Source organism: Falco cherrug, chromosome Z (assembly GCF_023634085.1).
Source record: "Falco cherrug isolate bFalChe1 chromosome Z, bFalChe1.pri, whole genome shotgun sequence".
Taxonomy (NCBI): domain Eukaryota; kingdom Metazoa; phylum Chordata; class Aves; order Falconiformes; family Falconidae; genus Falco; species Falco cherrug.
In genome coordinates this window covers 62,076,703-62,095,626 of record NC_073720.1, presented here as the reverse complement: position 1 = coordinate 62,095,626, position 18,924 = coordinate 62,076,703, and the positions used below count along the sequence as shown (strand labels likewise).

Sequence of the window (18,924 nt, the reverse complement as noted above, 5' to 3'; positions counted from 1 at the left end):
CACCGTGCTCAGGTTGCCAGGTTACTATACCAAATTGGATAGGGTCACAGCCTGAAAAGACTGTATGTAAATTAGCTATAGAAAGAAGAGCATTATTTTAATGGAAGGTTTGCTTACGATTAAAAATGTCTGTTCTGTAGGGAATTAGTGTCATGTAATGTCGTGTAATTTTGATCTCAGGATCTTAGAAAAACAGATGAACTGTACTTCGCTTGTATTTTGGTTTTGTATGGATTTTTGGTTTTGTATGGATTTGACATTTGCCCACAAGCATGGTATACTAGATTATCTAGAAAAAAAAAGACTTCTGCTTGTTAAGATAAATGGCACGACTGGCGGAAGAAAACGGATGCTGATAGTATTGGTTAGAAGCTAGACGTTTTAGAAAATTGTTAATGGATTAAAACAACCTAGACAAGGCTGATGGTCAGGTGAGGTAAAGGTGGTAAGAATAAACTTACAGGGTGTAGCAGTGTGAACAGTATATTCACACTGGTGGTCTAATACTGAATAAAATCAATATAACTTCAGGTTCTAATAAAGAAAATGCAGAAGTATTAAATACATATTTGTAAGAACTGTCTGATGATTTATGAGTTTCTTACATAGTAAAGATGTTCTGAGCTTAGCAGATTTAGATTCTTTGCACTGAACCTTTGCAGAAAAAGTAATGGCTAAATAATTCTAATTGTTGGGTTTGTATTAGATTGTGGAAAAATCTTGATAATTTCAGATCATAATAGAAAAATACTGGCCTTTCTCTTGAAAGTTGTGGTTTTTCTGTTCTAAATGTGAACAAAAACTGGCATGTGCGGCATGTGGGTACAGCTTTGTAAGAGTCTAGTTAAGACAGCCCAGGACTTAGTTTGAAATTGATGATTTTTCTCGGCCAGACACTTCATTGATTGATACCACAGCAAACATTTCATCAACCTAGTTAATATTTTGTTTCAAACAAGTTCATGGAATTTGACCCAGGTTTAACCCTATGCATATCCAAGGAATGAAGGTTCCAGATTTGAGAAAAGGCATGTTTGCAGTTATGTAAAAGGGCTAAATATGAAATACTGCATGGCACTTGGTGCATACTGCTTACAGATCTGGCTTGTGTGGGAGCCAGATTTGTAAAAGTACAAAGGACAATAAAACCCCTCTATTTTTAGATATGCTGTACTTTAAAGCATCTTTTTTGTAATTTCTACCTAAAAATTAAAGGGGAATTATTTCCTTTAAGAACATTGTACATTCATAATCAGCCTCAGTAAAGAAAAAAAAAAATTAATACTATATGGTCTTTGTAAATAACAGTTAGTAAATGAGTAGCCATCACTTTGGTAATTGGATAGTTGGATTGATTAGGACTATTTATAAGTCATTATTTTTTCCCCATTTCTTCTGTAAACGTTAAATTCCCCTTTCAGGTTCACAACAATTATCCCCTGCAGTTGGATGGGTATATGCTAGGCTCTCGACCTCTTTGCAGTAGTGGTAAGCTGTTTGTAAGTCAGATAGCTCTTGCTATCTGTGCAGGAGAGATACAGGTGGGAAATCACTGGGAAATGGCTCACTGGCTGCCAAACAGATAAAAAGGGTGAGGGTGTATGTTGGAGCTGCTTTGGCATTCATGAATGCAGGGCTTGTTGTCAACACCTGCTGTGCAAGTGCATTGGATTAATAAGACACTCAGCTTTTTTGTTTCGTTTCTCTTGGCACTTCAACATGTGGGCTCAAAACTAACTGTACCCAACACTATTTATATGTATATGCAAACATTTAAGAGGTATCTAATACATACTATTGTGTATGTGTGTATGTATGCTTAGAGGGCTCTGTTGTCAGAGTTCTTGGTTTTGTAAATGTTTATTGTCTAATGTTGGCTTGAAAAATGCCTTTTCATTAATTCCATTAATCTTTGGCTTACAGATAAAATGTTAGAAATCTCCCTCTCCTCCACCCAGCCCTTACATTCTTCAGGAAAATTTTGGCAGCCTTTGGAATTATTATTTAGAATAATGAATAGCTACACAGTCATTTTAAGTGTGGGTTTGTGGCCCTGGCACAGCGCTAAATACTTTCTGGAGAAACGAGAAGGCAGACGAGACTCTTGCCTCTTCCGCACTACTCTCTGTCCCAGCAGTAAACTGGTCTGAGCTGAAGTGTTAGACTTCACCTCCGCAGCATCTCGAGGCCCGCGGTGCCCTCGAAGAGCATATTTCCTCCTGCCAGCTGAGGCTGGTTTTCATTACCATGGGTCTCAGCAATCTGTCTTACAGGGATGAGGGCTGGGAGCGCGGTTCCTGCTGCCGGCTCAGTTTGGGGGAAGGAAGTGTTCAGCGAGATGAATAACCAGATTTGTTCCCTCTCCTCTCCTCAGATTCCCTCTGAATCTGAACTTACGGTTTTCCCTCTGAATTTTGACCCCTCCCCCAAGCTTGGAAATTGCCTTAAGAATACCATACAATAATATTATTTGACTTGCCAGTAAAGTGCAAATTAAGAGTTTCAATTATGACTCTTATTATGACAATGACTTTTGTTTTGATTGTGTTGTCTGCTGTGTCCACACAGTCTTTTAGCACCTGACGGAATCCTGGTGTGTCTCAGGGCACGGGTACAAGTGGTGGTGGAGTTCAGGTTGCAGAGGCAACCAGAAATCTGTAACTGTCCTGTGCTCAACTTGCAAACCTGAATGGTGATCCATCAGTATCCATTATTTTTTTTACAAATAATCAATCTACTTAAGCATGTAAAGCTAAGCTGCAAAAAGGGCTATAAGGCAGTATCTCTTCAAGCTGATGTCAGTTCAGTTGAGGAGAACTTAATGAAGGAGTTACTCCATGATGGACTTTGATCTGATTTTGAAGCAGGGTAGTTTTGGTCTCTTGTACTGTAACACGAAGCTGTCAATGTTAAGCAAGTTAGCTTGACCGTGTAGTGTTCATACTGTGATGCCAGTTTTAAGGAGAGGTCAGAGCACATTCTGACCATATTGTGTAGCTAGAATGTGCACTGCAGAGTCATTTTGCCTTTTTTCTGCCTGTTGACTGTAAAATCTCTTTATCAGCCTATTGTACTAGCTCAGATTATTGCTGATGTGGAGTTCTAATAGATATTTGAACAAGTGTGACAAGTTTTTCTTTCCACCTTCTCTTGAGGTTAAGGGAGTTTATATTTGCATAGCTGTTGGATGTATTCAGTACAAGCATGTACTGAATATTTTTCCCCCCCTTCAAAATTTAGGAAATTTTCTTAACAAACATTCCAGGATTTCAAATAACAATGGCCAAGAACAATGCATACAGCTGTTTCTTTCTCAGGTGGAGCAGCAGCTAATGGAAGTTGTTTTCATGTCTTGTTAAAATAATAGTTGTTTACAACCACTTATAGAACCAGTTGCTTGAGATTTTCCACTCAAATGCTTTGTAGTGTTTTTCCCTCCCGTCTTTAAGCTACTCCTTCTACTAACGAGTTTTATTAGGCCTGGGATCTTCTCTGGATAGAAGGGGAATGGTAGATTAATCATTTAATTCTTATTCTCTATAGAGTTGGTTCAAGGGTGCAAGTAAGGAGGTTCTTCATTCATTGGTCTGTGTAGTTCCTCAGTTAAAAAAAGGTGTGGGTACTAAGAGATTCTGTTGCCTTAATATGGTCTTTCTAGAGCTATGTTCTGCAGCCTTTTTGTTTCCAGTATTTTAAGCTGGTCCAAAAAGTTTGTGTGTGAGGGAAGAGGACTGAAGAAAAGGAAGACAAGAATGGTTTTGGCAGCTGCCTCTGCACTTTCTTCCAAAACTGAGTCATAGAAGTGTCAAACTAAGGAAGAAATAAGTAGCTGGAGGGATTACAAGTGCAGGATGGTGGTGACCTGTGTAGCTGTAACTCAAAGTACACAACTGGTCTGTGGCCAGCTGTTAGACAACTTTTATTTAACTGTAATTTTTTATTTAACTTCTTAATTTAACTTTTATTTAATTTTACTAGAAGTTTGACAAAGGTGGGGCAGAGTAATCAGTGAGAAATTATACTGTGGATTGTCTGTTGATCAAATGGTATGGGAACCCATGTAGCAGTTCATCCCTCTGCGGTGTACTAAGTGTTCCTCAGTCATCTCTGACACATTTCTCCAACTAGTCCTGTAAACTGTCTGGTGGAAGAGTCTGTGCCCTCCCCACCTTGGTGCCGATTTCCAGTCATCCTCTTCCTCTGCTACAAGAAACCATTTCTGAAAATCAAAATTATTTTCTCTTTGCTTCTAGTTAAGCCCATTTCTTCATACTTGGTGGACATGAAGAAAAATTGATCACTCTCTTACAGCAATTTCTCAGGTGTTGCAGAGTGCTGTTATGTGTATTCCCCCTTACATGCTTTTGTTTTTCAGAAAATAAGCGAAGCCCCTTCATTTTTTCCTTGTAGGTCCTGTATTACGTGCTTTGATTTAAAGTTATCCTGCATAGATTAATCTCCCAGGAAGCAAGTAACAAGTTTGAACATCCATATACTAGCTATAGCAGATCAGCTAGACACCAATGGGTACTTAGTACCTGTAGAGCCAGCTTGTTGTGAGCCTGAGATGTGGCTCTTACCAAACAGATTTCCTTTTAGGACGACTCCTGCCCCCAGAGAAGATATGCAATGTTAGACTTGTACAGACGATGTTTCTCTGATTGGAAGCTGGCACAAGTTAGCTATTGACTGAAGTGTGTCAGTCTGCTACTAAATACGAATAGATGAAAAAATATAGAATTGCAATTGTTCTTTATTAATTTTCCATGTTAAGTGACTAATTTCCCTGATTATCTGTCTCACAGTACTGGCTGGATCCTGCAAAGACCCTTGCTGAACATAAAGAATTGATAAACAGTATGTATTTTATTTGAACTTAAAGAACGTATCTGAAGATGAAGTAACAGGGGCAGTGTTCTGTATATACAGCCTGTACAACACTTAGATTCTATTCACAACAGATTGGTAGTTCTTGAACAAGTTTACTACTGCTGTTCATAGCTGTATCAAAGTTTCTAACACGGAAAATACCATCATTTTCAAATAATTGGTGTGATTATTGTCCGAAGATTTCTCTGTGTTTAAATTTAATTTTAGAATAATAAATGGTGATATTCTTGTGTAATTGATTTTGTAGTAGCTGTGATACTTCTATCACAGTGTACCATACCATAATCAACTTAGATTCCTTTTTTGCTTCTGAAAGTAAATGTAGTGCCACTTACTGATAATAGTGTCTGCTGTTACTGTCACTCTTCAGATATCACAGATGCAAGACCTACTATTTTTCTTATAATTAAAGAACATGATAAGATTATTTTGCTTAAGAATTTGGAGACCTTCTATAAAAAGATGCAGAAGTGGAGCATGCATGGAATAAATGTAGCTGTAAGAATTTTGGTACTGAGTTCACTGAGTCTTTTAGGAGACTAACCTTTTTAAAAGGTGAATTAGAAAAGCTTTTCCAAATATTTCTTAATTAGAAGTGGCACATAATTAAAGTTGCTCCATAAGATATTTGAAAGTGTGGAAGGGATTAGTATTCAGTATTATTAGTTAGGACAGGGAATCACATTTCATGCACAATTACATTTTTCAAAACGTTTCAGGGGAAAAAGTTTCTAAAGGTCAAAATCAAGCAGTAAAAAAAGAATATATCTTTGAGAAATAGTAAGTCAGGAATGAAATCTAAAGTTAAATCTTCAAAATTAGCAAAAACTCCAAGTAAACAGAAAAGCTGTGAATAAATAAACACAAGACCGGTAAAATCCCAATAAAAATTCTTTTCTTTTTTTCCCCACATGTTTAATGACTAGAGATATGGGGGTTTGCTATGTGGATGTAAGATTTTTTCAAGTTTCATATAACATTAAGATAAGCTTCTTAGTAGCTTTTTTGTAGCCAGCTAGTAACTATTCCTAGCAATTAACAGTTCATAACAACTAACTTTTGCACCAAATATTTTTTCCCTTAGCTGGACCACCATACACTCTGTATTTTGGCATTAAATTCTATGCAGAGGATCCATGTAAACTGAAAGAAGAAATAACAAGGTACAGTATTCAATAGGAGTGTAGGCTGTTCATTTCAGGGTAGTAATCTGTTCCACTCAGGTGCATATTGTTGTGGTGTGGCTGGGTTGCATTTTTCTGCTTGAACAGCAATCTGGTATGTGTAGGAAGAGAATTGTGATAGCTTCACAGTCATCGGTATGGACAACCATTTGGAAGCCCAAGATGAAGAGGTGCTGCTATCTGGTGCATCAAACCCAAAGGGACTTGATATGCATTTGTTTGGGGTATTTTTAAGGAATCCATTGTCGTATCTGTATTTATATTGTGCTATAATCAAGTTTAGAGTTTTCTTTGGTATCAAATATGAATACAGGGAATTTTCTTCTGTATTTGCCATAGCTTAAGTTCCAGAACTGTTTTTCAAGAGGATTTATTTTGGTCTTTCTAAAAATATGCAAAGGAAATTGAAGAGTTGCACGCTTTTGATTCTTTTAACTAAGCTTGACCCCTACAAAATATGAGGATGAGCACACTGACACGTGCATACGCACGCACACAAACACATACACCCACATGCTTGCCTGAACTCTCATGCATAGGGTTTTCCGTTTGCTTTATTTATGAAAGCTTTCAGACAATTAGTTTTAGGTTCAAAAGGAAATTTGAGAATTTGAATAAGTAGGTGGACAAAATTAGTGTGCTGGCTTGCATTACTAAATGCCAAAACATGTCTTTTGATGTCCTAGGAATATGACACATGAGAATTCATTGGAATGCATGCAGAGTTTTTAATTTTCCTTAATCAAAGGTGGCAGTTGTTGCAGCACAGGCAGAATATTTTTCTTGTACCAGACTGAGAAAATTCTTTTGTTTCCATACTGGCACAGCAGGAACAAAAGTCTCCAATGTAACAAGTTTGGGACTAGCCTGGTAAAAATAGTAAACACTCTGACTTCGCCGGTAAAAGAGAGCAATCTGGCCACAATGTGATGCCCCTATACTGTGAAGGTTTGATGCAGTTTTCCTATACTTTTCCAGAGAAGTGCTTTCAGCCCAGCTCACAGGGGAAGACCGGTGGCCCTGGGAAGGAAGCTTTGGCCATCAAACCTGTTGTGATTGCTAGCTGGGAGGCAGGGTGGATTTCTCTTCGGGAAATCACAGGAGCTAAATTTTGAAGAAGTGTTTCTCTTTGCCTTGTGATAAGGTCAGTCAGTGATTTGCACTGCTGATTAGGTGTGTGAATCTAGTTGAGAAGCATTTTAGTATAATTAGTAAACCTCTGCTCTTGTCTGTATGGTGTTTGGTCCTGCAGATTTTAGACCTTAGAAGGTATGGAGGGAGGCTATAAGAAAGTGACATGCTTGTATTGACAGTCTTCAGCAAAACGTATTGAATAGTCAAATGCCCTCAACATTTCTGAGCAGTTATTCCTGTAGGCTCTTAAACCTTGGAAGGAGGGTTTGTATACCTTTTCAGAAGAAAATACAATAATAAAAAAACCCTTCCTTCTGCTTAGGAGGGGTTAAAGGCATTATTTTTCTTTACGATAGTAATTTTCTGCCTAAATGTGTGTAATTCCACTGATGTGTTAACTGTTTTGTGCTAACCAGTGTGTTTCTTTGGAGCATGTGTTTGTTATTTTAGTGGATGTGAGAGCGGACTGTGTGGTTGTTAGATGTTGATGATCTATGGCATTACATGATTACTATTTGCAAATAATGAAACCCTGTCAAATTTGTAATTGGTTCACAGCAAAATCTGTCTGGCTTTACACAGGCAAAAGCTAACACTGTGGTGATTCATATTAACATTTGTTGGTTGTGTTTGCTAGAGCAAACTAGCACTTAGGCACTATTATATATGCATGGCAAATTTGACAGCACACAAGATGAGAGTGCTTTAGCTACAAGTTTGGGCAAAAGGCTTGGTTTTATGAGGAGCTTAGTGGCTTCAGTGGGAACTGAGATTGTTCAGTTCTTACAGGAGTCACTGAAGAATTTAGCAGTTGGCTCTGTTTTTGTAGGGATGTAGTGTTTTTTGCAGTTTCCTGTCCTGCTTTGAGGTTACTCTATAAAAATGCAGAAGTATATCTATTTAGATCCATGCTACATGGAGAATGTATTTGTAGCTTAATCTGGTATGAAGCTCTGCACTGTAGATACGGAGAAGTGCTAACAGAAAGACAGATGCATATCAGAAATGCATTTAATCTTAAAAAGAAGGTGCTGTGTACTCCACAATGGGTGTAAAAATATCTTTGTCATTAAGATAATTCGTACAGAGAAGATATGTCTAGGTAGGACTGATGTGCATAACCTAGAAGCAGTACTGAGGTATTGCTCAGAGTGAAGAAACAGAGTCTATGCACTTTGTGCTGCCTAATGATTTTTCCATAAAATTCTTAGGCAGTGCCTGGACCTTTAAGGTGGAGAATATTAGCCATTTTTTTAAGGCTGGACACCCCTAGAATAGTATCTGTCATAGCCTAGATTCTGGGAGATGATTTACCAGAAAGACACTCGTATCCTTACTCAGAGGCTCATACAGTCTAGTAAAGTTGGCTGGGTCTTAAGAGATTTGTGGGTCAGCTATCGTGTGACCTGCAGTTTGCCAACTTCCCTGATCAGCGTAGGTGCAGTTAGAACTTACAGACCATTCAAGGAGCTTTCATAAGTAACTTTTAATAACACAGAATAATTTATTTGTAGTGTAGCTGGATGGCTATACATAAATAAAGTTGAATTAGTAATGAAAAAGCTGTATGCTTGTACGGATAATCATTTTTGTTTCTTTAAAAAGTTACCTTCTCAGTATTGTTACCTTTTGTAGGAACTTTGTGCAAGAAATTTGCTTAGGTTGATGTGAAACACTGTGTAAATCTGTTGTGATAAACCCAGACAAAATCCAAAAAGCATTTAAAAGACTTCCTATAAATGAGTATGGGGAGTTGCAAAGCCGAGCAGATCCTTTGTATGACGGCTTGTTTTCCTGTCCTTACTTTTCCATCTGTTCTGTGCATATTGGTTCACAGTAAGTGGTCTCAGTATGTGCTTCATCAAGTGTAGAAGCAGGTAATGCCTTTGAAAATTACATTTTTACGCCTGCTATCTCTGGTGCAAGAAGGAGAGTACTCTATGCTGCAGCATACAGTTGCTGCTGATGGTATGCCCATCCACCTTTTTCATGGGCATATGGACTCCATCAAATCTGCTTGCTGCTCTAGAGTTGACACTCTGGTGTATGGCGAGAAAATGCTTGAGTAAAGATGTGTCCAATACCCAGATCTCCCTTATATTGGTCCCCTGGTCAGGTTAAACTTTGATAAGTTACTTCTTTGATTTTTCTGGTTCCTAGTGCTCTTCCCCACTTCCTGACTGCTCTATGAAAGTCAAAAGAAAGAAATTACATTTTCAGAGGGAAAATTAATTGTATCTGCACAATATAAGCAGGTGGGAAGTCTACAGAGTGCTTGCTTACCTAGGTTCTTCCACTAGATTAATCTTAATTGTTACTTCAAGGTCAATAGGGAAAAGCCATTCAGAGAGGAATATGATTTTAGACTGTCACACAGTTATGGTGAATGGTACGTCTTAAGTAAACTGGAAGATGATGAAAGATTACTTGGTGCATAAGACTCAATATTTAAATAATAACTGTTTTCTCTCTGTGTTTTAGGTATCAGTTTTTCTTGCAGGTTAAGCAAGATGTTTTACAGGGCCGTTTGCCTTGTCCAAGCAACACTGCAGCACAGCTGGGAGCATATATAATTCAGTGTAAGTTCTTCTGGCCAACTGAGAGCTTATTTCTTTTAATGCTGCATTATGATTAATTTTGATGAAGATTTCACTAACACTTCATGCATTCATTTCAAAACAGAATAAAACTAATATGACTTATTTCAGCTAAAGAACTGTAAATAGATGGCCATGCTGAACTGATAATATAGAAGGAATATAGAGGTTAATTGAAAGAAGAAACTGAAAAGTCAGTCTGAAGACTGCCAAACACTCTTTGCCTTGCTAAGGAATATCTCGTCATGTATTAAGACTTCATAACTTACTCGGGATTGCATACGGAGTATGACAAAATCTTCGTCAGGACATTTACAGATTTGATAGACTATTGGCAGCCTCCAGCCAACGAAGTCTGTCAAATAAAAGATTCTTTAAAAAATTACATTTTGTCAATATGAATGCCCCTGTGCTTGAAGGGAGGATGTGTTTTGACCTGAAGTGAAGGATTTTAATTCTCTCTGTCATTTATCTGCATTTACTCATCAGTAGTTAGCTTTCCAGAAATGGATGTTATATTCTGCATGCTTGATAGAACTAGCAATCAATTAGAAAGGAGCTATCTGTCTACCAGTTAGTTATTCCTTTCATATTGCAACTCAAGCTCTGTATTGAAATACAATTTGGTTACCAAAAATCATGTGCTTAGTTATGCTGGGACCTGTACCTGTAATTTGTTTGATGTTAAATTAGAATTCTCATGAGTGATATGTATTAAGCAAAGATTATTTTTATTATTGGTGTTTCAATTGTGACTCAACAACACTTAGTACATCAAAAATAGTCATCCTTTCATTTCCATTTTAGAATAACAAGGCAGAATAACTTGCGTATTAAATGGGAGTAGGCATTATACAGAATTTCACTGTGTTGTATGTGTTTCTGAAAACTAAATTTCAGCAGTTTTTATTTTTGTGCAGTTATTTTATACTTCATTTTGCCATCTAAGAAATGTGACATGAAAAACTGTTTGCAGTGTACATTTCACTTCATACATGCCTTCCCTGAAAAAATACTGCAAGTATGAAGCAAGAAAATATATAATAATGGTAATATCTTAATATTATGAGAAATTAGTAAAAAGAATTAATTCTTGTCCTTCAGTAATTTTGTAAGGTAGTTAGAGTATGGGGAGCTGTGGTTTTGGTATAAAATCCTGCTTCTGTGATTCTATTCTCAGATACTCAGGAAAACAATGGGATAGCTGATGTGAGAGTAGAGAGTTAAAGCATGGCAAAGGTTGCATACAGTGGGTTAAAGCTAGCCCTGGCACCAGCAAGCATGCATTGCCATTGACTGTATAAAGGTTTTGTCCTTTTATTTAGGCCCTGTAGTTGTTCAAGGTATATAAAGACACCTGAGCAATGTCTGTGTCAGATACTGAAAATATGAACCCAAAGCATCAGCACTGAGGTCAGCAGGCTTTCCAAGGGTGATGTGCCTGACCGTGCTTTTTTCTTTTCCCAACTGAAATGAAATGAAGTGTGTTTGTGCAAATTCAGTAGTAGCTGAGCAGCTCTGCTTCTGTAGTGATATTAGTGGTGTCTTTCCCAGTGGAGCTAGCAGCTGCTGAGATCTGGAGGAGGAGATATGGCCACGTGCTCTCCAGAGTCCTCTACCCATGTCCTGCTGCAGCCACTGGCCTTGCGGTCACCGTTCAGGTTGTGCCTGGGTGTCACCTTTGGTCTCCAGGCAGATCCTGTCCTTAGCGCTTGAATCATATTCCTTCTTTTGTGGTCAAAGACTATGGACTGTTATAGTGGTGATGGTGGAAAAATCAGTACCCATGGCACAGTTTGCAGAATATACCAATTTTCCTATTGGGAATGCTGGAGTTGCTGTAGTCCTGTTCTTATTCCTGCTATGGGCAAGAGCCACATTGTTTTTATGGAGGTTTTCTAAAGAAACTTCTCAACATCTCTACCGAGCAGATCACTGTTTTGTTCTAGAAACATCATTAAATTCTGGAAAGAAACGTGAGTTCATAGGTGAATCTTTTTCTTCTTGACTCTTGAAGCTTGCTTTTGGTGATTTTTTGGCTTAGGAACCTTTTTGGCTTAGGGCATTCGACAGGAACCTTCTCTGAAGCTTTTCTCAGAGAAGCCCAGTCTATGCAGATTTTACTCAGGGTTATTAAAAAACTGAAATAATAACTTTTGCAGGGCCTCGCAGATAGATGCAATTATAGGTAAGATCAGTAGAAGTGTGTTCTGACACATGTGCGTGTTTAGTTTATAATCGCATTGCAACTTGCACACTGGTGTGACTAATGTATGCAAATTCAAGGTTGTTTCAAAGAAAATTGTATCACCTATTCAGTACATTCTTTAAGAAAATATCTTTTAAAATTATTTTGATTTTGAAATATTAAATTAATGAAGTTAATGTTCAGGAAACATGTTGTTATTTTATTCAAAAATTAAGTCTAGTGTTGGCTCACAAGAAATGACACCCCTAGAAGGGCACACCTCTAGGTATCTCAGGATATTTGTCTGTATTTGCATTCCCACACTGATGTTTATGTTAGGAGTCCCAACAATATGAATCAGTTCTGTCTGTAATATTACAGCTTATCACAAAGGCATAGATATTCCAAAAGCTAGACTTTTCTTCTATACTTGTTTTACATACGCTGCCAAATAATACATGCCATCAAGTTTCAGCTTTACTGGCTTGGACAAAACTGTATCTAGTTCTGTGGAAGTGGTAGATTTCCTGTCAAAACCTCTTGCTCTTTGAACCTTCCATTTATCTTTTAAAGTGACTGAAGACATTTTTTTCTTGATGTTATGTGTACTAATATGAACAGTTCTGTACTGTCTGAGTTTTTTAACTGACTGCATGATAAATTGAGAGTTGGAAAGAGGTGGCTTGGCACTAATGGGTGGATTATATTACATGTTTTTTGGTTAACATAAAGCACTGAAAATAGATGACCTTTCTTTTCTTCTTGTGTCCTTTAGCTGAGCTGGGAGACTATGACCCATACAAGCACACTGCAGGTTATGTCTCGGAGTACCGCTTTGTTCCAGACCAGAAGGAAGAGCTGGAAGATGCCATAGAGCGGATACACAAAACTCTGATGTAAGAACTCAGTACTGTTGGGAACTTGGCAGGTAACATCATCAGAGACGCTTGGTAGGTAGGGAAGGGAGCAGCTTGTGGTGCAGAGTGGAGGTCTCTAGGCTCAAGGAAAGAGCACAGGGAATTGAGTTATGTCATTCAGAAGCAGAAACCATTTTACATAATTGGAGTTGTTCTTCCAGGAACTCAGTAGGACAATAACTGGAAATACGATGCCTGTCAGACCTTGGTATTGGTGTTTCAGAACCAGCAGTTTTAACACTGCTCCTGTTTCCTCTTAGTTTTGTAGTTAAAAATAATGAAATCAAAATCTGTGAGTTCAGTTCCCTGTTCCAGGACAGGTTTCCTGCATAATTTTGGAAAAATTGCTTATTATGCCCATGCCTCAGTCACTGTCTGTAAAATAGGGATAAAACCATTTCTTTCCTTCGTACTGCCCTGTGTATTCAAATAGACTATTAGGACAAAACCACCTTTAATCTAATAGCGTACAGTGCTCGGTACAATGAAGCTTCTATTTTCTTGCCAGATCCTTAGCTGGGGTAATGAAGGAGTGCTTGTAGCAACCTGCATGAATCCTTGTGGGAGCAGCTCACAGTGCAGGAAGTACCAGGAAAGCAGTTTGTATGCCCGTGGTTTAAGTGATAATCTCACTTGCAACATCGACATGAACTAAAGAGGCAGTTTGCTTTTAGAAGCATAAAGTCCTTTCATTTTATTAACCAACAGATCTTACATTAAATGTATTTGCAGTGGTCAATATAAAGGATTCCACTGTAAGGAAGAACATGATTTGTAAGAAAAAAAAGCAGCACCTAGAAACAGAGGCATCAGGCAGCACGGACTAACACGGGGCACTCAGAGTGTTGGTTTCTGGACAAAAACCAAAGAAATTCGAAAACATTTGTGTGTGGCCTTAAAGCAGTGGGAACACAGCATATGTGGTGGCCCTCAAAATAATTTTGGTTTAAACTGAACAAGACACTACAGAAATTCACAGGTGTTGAAGCTGTGCCCGAAAACCTTTCTTATGTATGAGAAGGAGCTGAGAAGGTAGGAACAAGGTAGGGTTATGGTACTTGGCAGAGGCAAGTGTTGAAGAGATTGCAGGAGGAGAATATGAGGTGCACTGCAGACAGGGCAAACAAGATCTGTAGAGAAGTGAAACATATATGTCAACAGACCTGGGAGATTAATGCAATCACAACTTACCCTTTGTAGAAGTTGAAGTTGACAGATTCATTTTTATAACAGAGACTGCGAAAATTAAAATCTCCAGCTTTCAGTTACTGGAATAATAGTCACCTTAGACACAGAACATACAAGTTGTACTATCGTTGAGATTCTGGATAATCTCTGCCTGATGGTGGATCCCAAGGTGGTGGACCCCTGGTTTTCTTTCAGACTGCAATTCGTGCGTGCAGTGCCTACCTTTGATTACTTGTCAAGGGAGTGGAAAGCAAAACTGCAGTAAAGACAACCAGGAGATGAACTGGAGTGCCCAACAGACAAGCAAAGCAAGATCAGAACTAGTAACCTCTGGTCCCATCAGTTCTGTCAGTGCTCAAGAGAGGAACAACAGCAGCAACACAGAGAGGAAAAACACAGCAATCTCTTAGTGAAGTTGGAGCAAATAACATACTTTCCAGTAAAGAGCCAGAAGCTGATCCTGTGAGAATATAGCTTAAATACTAGATGCATTTGCAGCAGCTGTGTAAGCAGTCTTCTTAAAGGGGAGCTTTAACTCTATGTTGTCTCTAGGCATACAAAAAATATTTAAAAATCCCCAGCAATTCAGAGCCACTTTTTGTCCCGCTCACTCATTGTTAGAAATGGCCTTCTGCACAAGAAACAGTTTCAGTGAGATTAGTTTTAGGCAGAAGTACTCTTGGTGTATGAGTAACAGAGGCTGAACCACAAGTCACTGTGTGAAAGCACTGCAAATCAGTGAGATTTGGCTTCCCAACCTGCTGTTCCAAATGTTAGACCACAGTGCCTTCAAAAATGCAAAACGTGAAATTAGTTTTGTAAAACATATGCCAGAAGTTCAACCATACATGAAGCCAAAATAAACATTTACTTGCTTATCTCCAAGTTCATGTTCCTGGTAAGTGTAAAGAAACTTGTTCTAACAAATCCAAGTTAGGTGCAATTGTGATATAACCATTTATTAAGATGAAAGCAGTAAGAATCATTTTATGAGTATGTTCATCATACCCTTTGTCAAAGTAATGTAGAGATAATCAGAGCTAGCCATCTTGTATGTAGATCTAGACTTTTTGATTCTCTTGCTGTTATGAAGCCACAGCCTGGATAAAGGTTAAGTAATATCTTCCCTGTAGTTTTGCATGTTAGTGTTATTTGTGTCTTGTTTAATGAGAATAAGTATTAACTCAGAGACACAGCTGATCTCTTTGACAAGTTCTGCTGTAGTTGGAGTCTGTCCCAGTTGCCACATTGACCTGAGCACTCTCTTTCAGGGGAGAGAGTCTGTTGTTCAATAATTATTTCTGTGTGGTTTCCTGGCTGCCTTATAGTAACTGATGCACTGTGGAAAGCCTTGCTAAGGGGCCTTTTGTGAAGTAAAGAAGTACTGTTTTTTCAGTTCCAGAGATTGGAAACTGAGTCACAGAGAGGTTGTTTGGTTCAGCATCACAGAGGTTGTGTTTGAGAAATGAAACTTGAGGTGAATTGCTATGTACCAAGGTACTGATACTAAGCCACCTTCATTCCTCTCTCTCAGGTTTCTGTAGTCATTAGAGTAGTAAATCAGATCAAGGCCCATTTGCCTCAAAAAGTTTGTGACCCCGCAGATGAAATTCAGAAGCTGGGGGAGCAATGGTTGTGAAGAGGAGTGATAACTGTCTTTAACACTGTCTCTAGTGTTCTTATATGCTTATTGATCTAGAGCTGTGATACTCTTTCGCTGCTTGGCTGCACTAGGTGTCAGCAATTTAGTAGCATCAAAAAAGAGAGTGAAACTAAGGTATACCGATTGCTAGTTCAGCCTGGCTGTCATCATCAGCACTGCCAGCACTGACGTCTGCACGTGTGACAGTGGTCTCTTTAGTTAAGAGGTTCGAATGGCTAAGGGCACATCCCCAATCATCTCACATACCAGAGACATTTTAGGGACGGGTTAGTGATACAGTTGGGAAAAATTTCTTTATCCTTTCTGGAGCTCAGCATGGAAGTGCAGGGGTTTATTTGCAAGATGGCTGTGGCAATGCTTGTACTTTGCCTGTGCTAGTTACGGCCAGACAAACCATTTTTGGTTGCAGGTTATCTCGCAGTCTTTTACACGGCACAATAGTTGTTCAGGGATTCATTCAGTTGCAGGTCTTTGAGCAAGTTTCTAAATCAGGTAAGGTGAGGGAAGTCAGAGGTGGCAGGAGTTTCTGACTGCATCGAGTGTCTGCAGCCTGCCTGCTGCAGTTGTTGTCCCATCTATAAACCAGCATGGAGATCCCAAGGTCGGATAGCAGGGTGAGGTGGCCTTACACTGTCATGCCCATCTGGAGGAGCAAGCAGTGGCTTCAGGGCTTGCACATGAAGAAGCAGACACTCGTGCTGGAGGAGGGATATGATCCCTCAGTGCAAATGTAGAGCTTGTATTTTGGCCCTCTGACATTGCCTGTTCCAGACTGCAGCAGATTTGGGACTAATCAATAATTTGCAAGTCAGCTGTTCTTGTATTTTGCATTGATATTACATGCTGTCAGTGGGGCATGAGATGCCCCTGATAGTTAGCTTTGAAAGTAGCTTTCGGTATTGTTTAGGGCTGTCAGTGGCACTCAGGTGTACTTTGTGCACCTGAGCAGGGCACGTCAGCTGCACGGCTGTTATACTGTCTGCTCTGACATGACCAACTGCAGAGACTGTTTCAGTTTTGGGATGTATTGTCAGGTTGTGTGATGCTGAGGAGAGTTTGTGTTTTCATACATGATAAAAATGAAACACCTACCCTTGGTAATGGTGGGAATTGTTTCAGTCCCTGACATTCCCCTCTCCCCTTCATGCTCTGTCTTCTCCATTTGCATTTGGGAAGACTTCTTCCTCTGGCTTCTATCTGTTTCCTACAGAAGCTCCAGCTCACATCTTTAATTTCCTTAATATTTTTCCAAGTACACTTTATTATAAATTATGTATTATTGTAAAAATATTTACATTATTTGACTTGTTTGGTACTTTCAGAGATGGGTGAGAATAGTGGGATTAGCACATCAGCATTTTTGTGTGTGGCCAATAAGGAAACACTAACAAGAATATTTAAATTGATATTGGATTTTAGCACTAATTCAGTAATGGGGTAATCCACTTTGCTCAGGGATGATAGTGCTCCAGTGAACATTTTGCTTATGTTTCAGAGAGCTAGCAACAAGATTTTTACAAAATCAAGCTGTGGAGGAAAGTTTTATAGCAAAGTGAATAAAAGGTATGTCAGATGTGGCGACGCTGACATGCTGAATAGCCAGTGTTTGGCATATTCTGGATACAGAGATGAGTCACAGTTCTACTGGGAAATCTACCTCTTGAAGAAAGGGGTTTGTCTTTACAAGCTTCAGGTCTGCTGCTGTTCCAGAAGTGCTAATACCTGAAATAGTGTCAGTGCTGCTGTGTGTATGCTGCTTCAGCCCATCTCCCAGACACAAAGAACGCATTTTAAACACCTATGCTATTGTATTCATGCTAGTATTGCTGTTTCACTTCTTTCATGTTGGATGTGATTTTTACTTTGTCAGGCATAACGTAAAGTTGGGAAAACCTGGAAAGTAGCTGCTAGGTTGGGGAGAGTGATGAGACAAGAAGTAGTAACGTGCATGTTGCAGGAGTTTTCCAGGTCTTGAGTCAAAATGTTGAACTCTGCTCCACACCTCGAATGTGGAAGGTAACAAATGAAGTGATGTTATTTCCCTAAGAGAACAATCACAGGGTGAAGCGGGAGATGCATCTTTTTGAGGTGATATTTTCACAAGATGTGCTCTACTTTCCCAACAACAGTCCAGTAGCTTTCACAGAAGTTCTAAAAAGGAATGAAGATGAAAATGCAGCTTCAATTGTTTTCAGGCTTGCAACAGTGTCTTGCTCTTATATAAAAGGCAGTTATTTAGGGAAGAACAAATTAAATTCTGAGGGTAAGTCTGGTGAAGGCTTTGAATTTATGTAGTCATTTTGTTCTTTTTGAAAATAAATCCTTCATCAGTGATGTCAAATATGGCCTTAGTAGCCATGGGATTTTTCCTCCACCGGTTTTCCCTATTGTTTCCTACCAGTATACAGCTGATGGTAGTTATTAATTGAAAAATTGATATTTGCAGCTAGGAAGGCAAGCTGGATCTTTGAAACTGGTAATCTCATGAAACAGACTCCAAACTTTGTTTTCATAGTAGTAGACTTGGTTATTGCCAGTTGGTGTGACTCATTGTAGCCAAGGTTTTATGAAGAATGAAAAATTTTGTCTGAAGTCATGAACCCAGCTTTCAGAAATCCTTTGTATCTTCAGCACTGCTATGGGGAAATAGTACCCCAGTCAATCCTTCCATTCCTGCTTTATTAATAATCATGTAGTTATGGGGGAAAAGAAGTTATTTTGCATGTTCAAGCCTAAAAATTGAACATCTGAAGTGTGTTTGTGACAGCAGAGAAAAGATGAGCCACTATAGTAGGCATACATTGTATGTACGATAACATGTATCTGTGGTAGCATCTTACATCAAAGAGTTTAGGTACAAGCTTGTGTCTACTGTGCAGTCTTACTTGAAGCGAGCAGAATTGCAGTGTTGAAAGGGTAGTGACAGTCTAAACAAATAGTAGGAAGGGTTGCATACCTGTCCAGCAAACTGTATTTATTAATATGATCTATTTTGATATGTTGACTGGAAGTGCAAAGTACTTACACAGAATTTTGTTGACAGGGGTCAAGTTCCTGCTGAGGCAGAAGTGAACTACTTAGGGGTGGCCAAATCCCTGGAAATGTATGGAGTGGATCTCCATCCTGTTTATGTAAGTATTGTTTTAATATTCTAAAATTGGTA

At 38.8% G+C, this 18,924-nt stretch overlaps 1 protein-coding gene across 3 annotated transcripts in view; it reads left to right on the top strand.

Moving 5' to 3' along the window:
• Positions 1 to 18,924, top strand: part of EPB41L4A (erythrocyte membrane protein band 4.1 like 4A) — a 134,062-nt gene that overhangs the window by 54,915 nt on the left and 60,223 nt on the right. For all 3 annotated transcript variants that reach the window (XM_055698947.1, XM_055698946.1, XM_055698945.1), the window contains exons 3-7: positions 4,806 to 4,857; positions 5,975 to 6,053; positions 9,690 to 9,787; positions 12,769 to 12,889; positions 18,805 to 18,892. In XM_055698947.1, the coding sequence (XP_055554922.1) occupies positions 4,806 to 4,857; positions 5,975 to 6,053; positions 9,690 to 9,787; positions 12,769 to 12,889; positions 18,805 to 18,892 (438 nt within the window). The remainder of the gene's footprint in view (positions 1 to 4,805; positions 4,858 to 5,974; positions 6,054 to 9,689; positions 9,788 to 12,768; positions 12,890 to 18,804; positions 18,893 to 18,924) is intronic.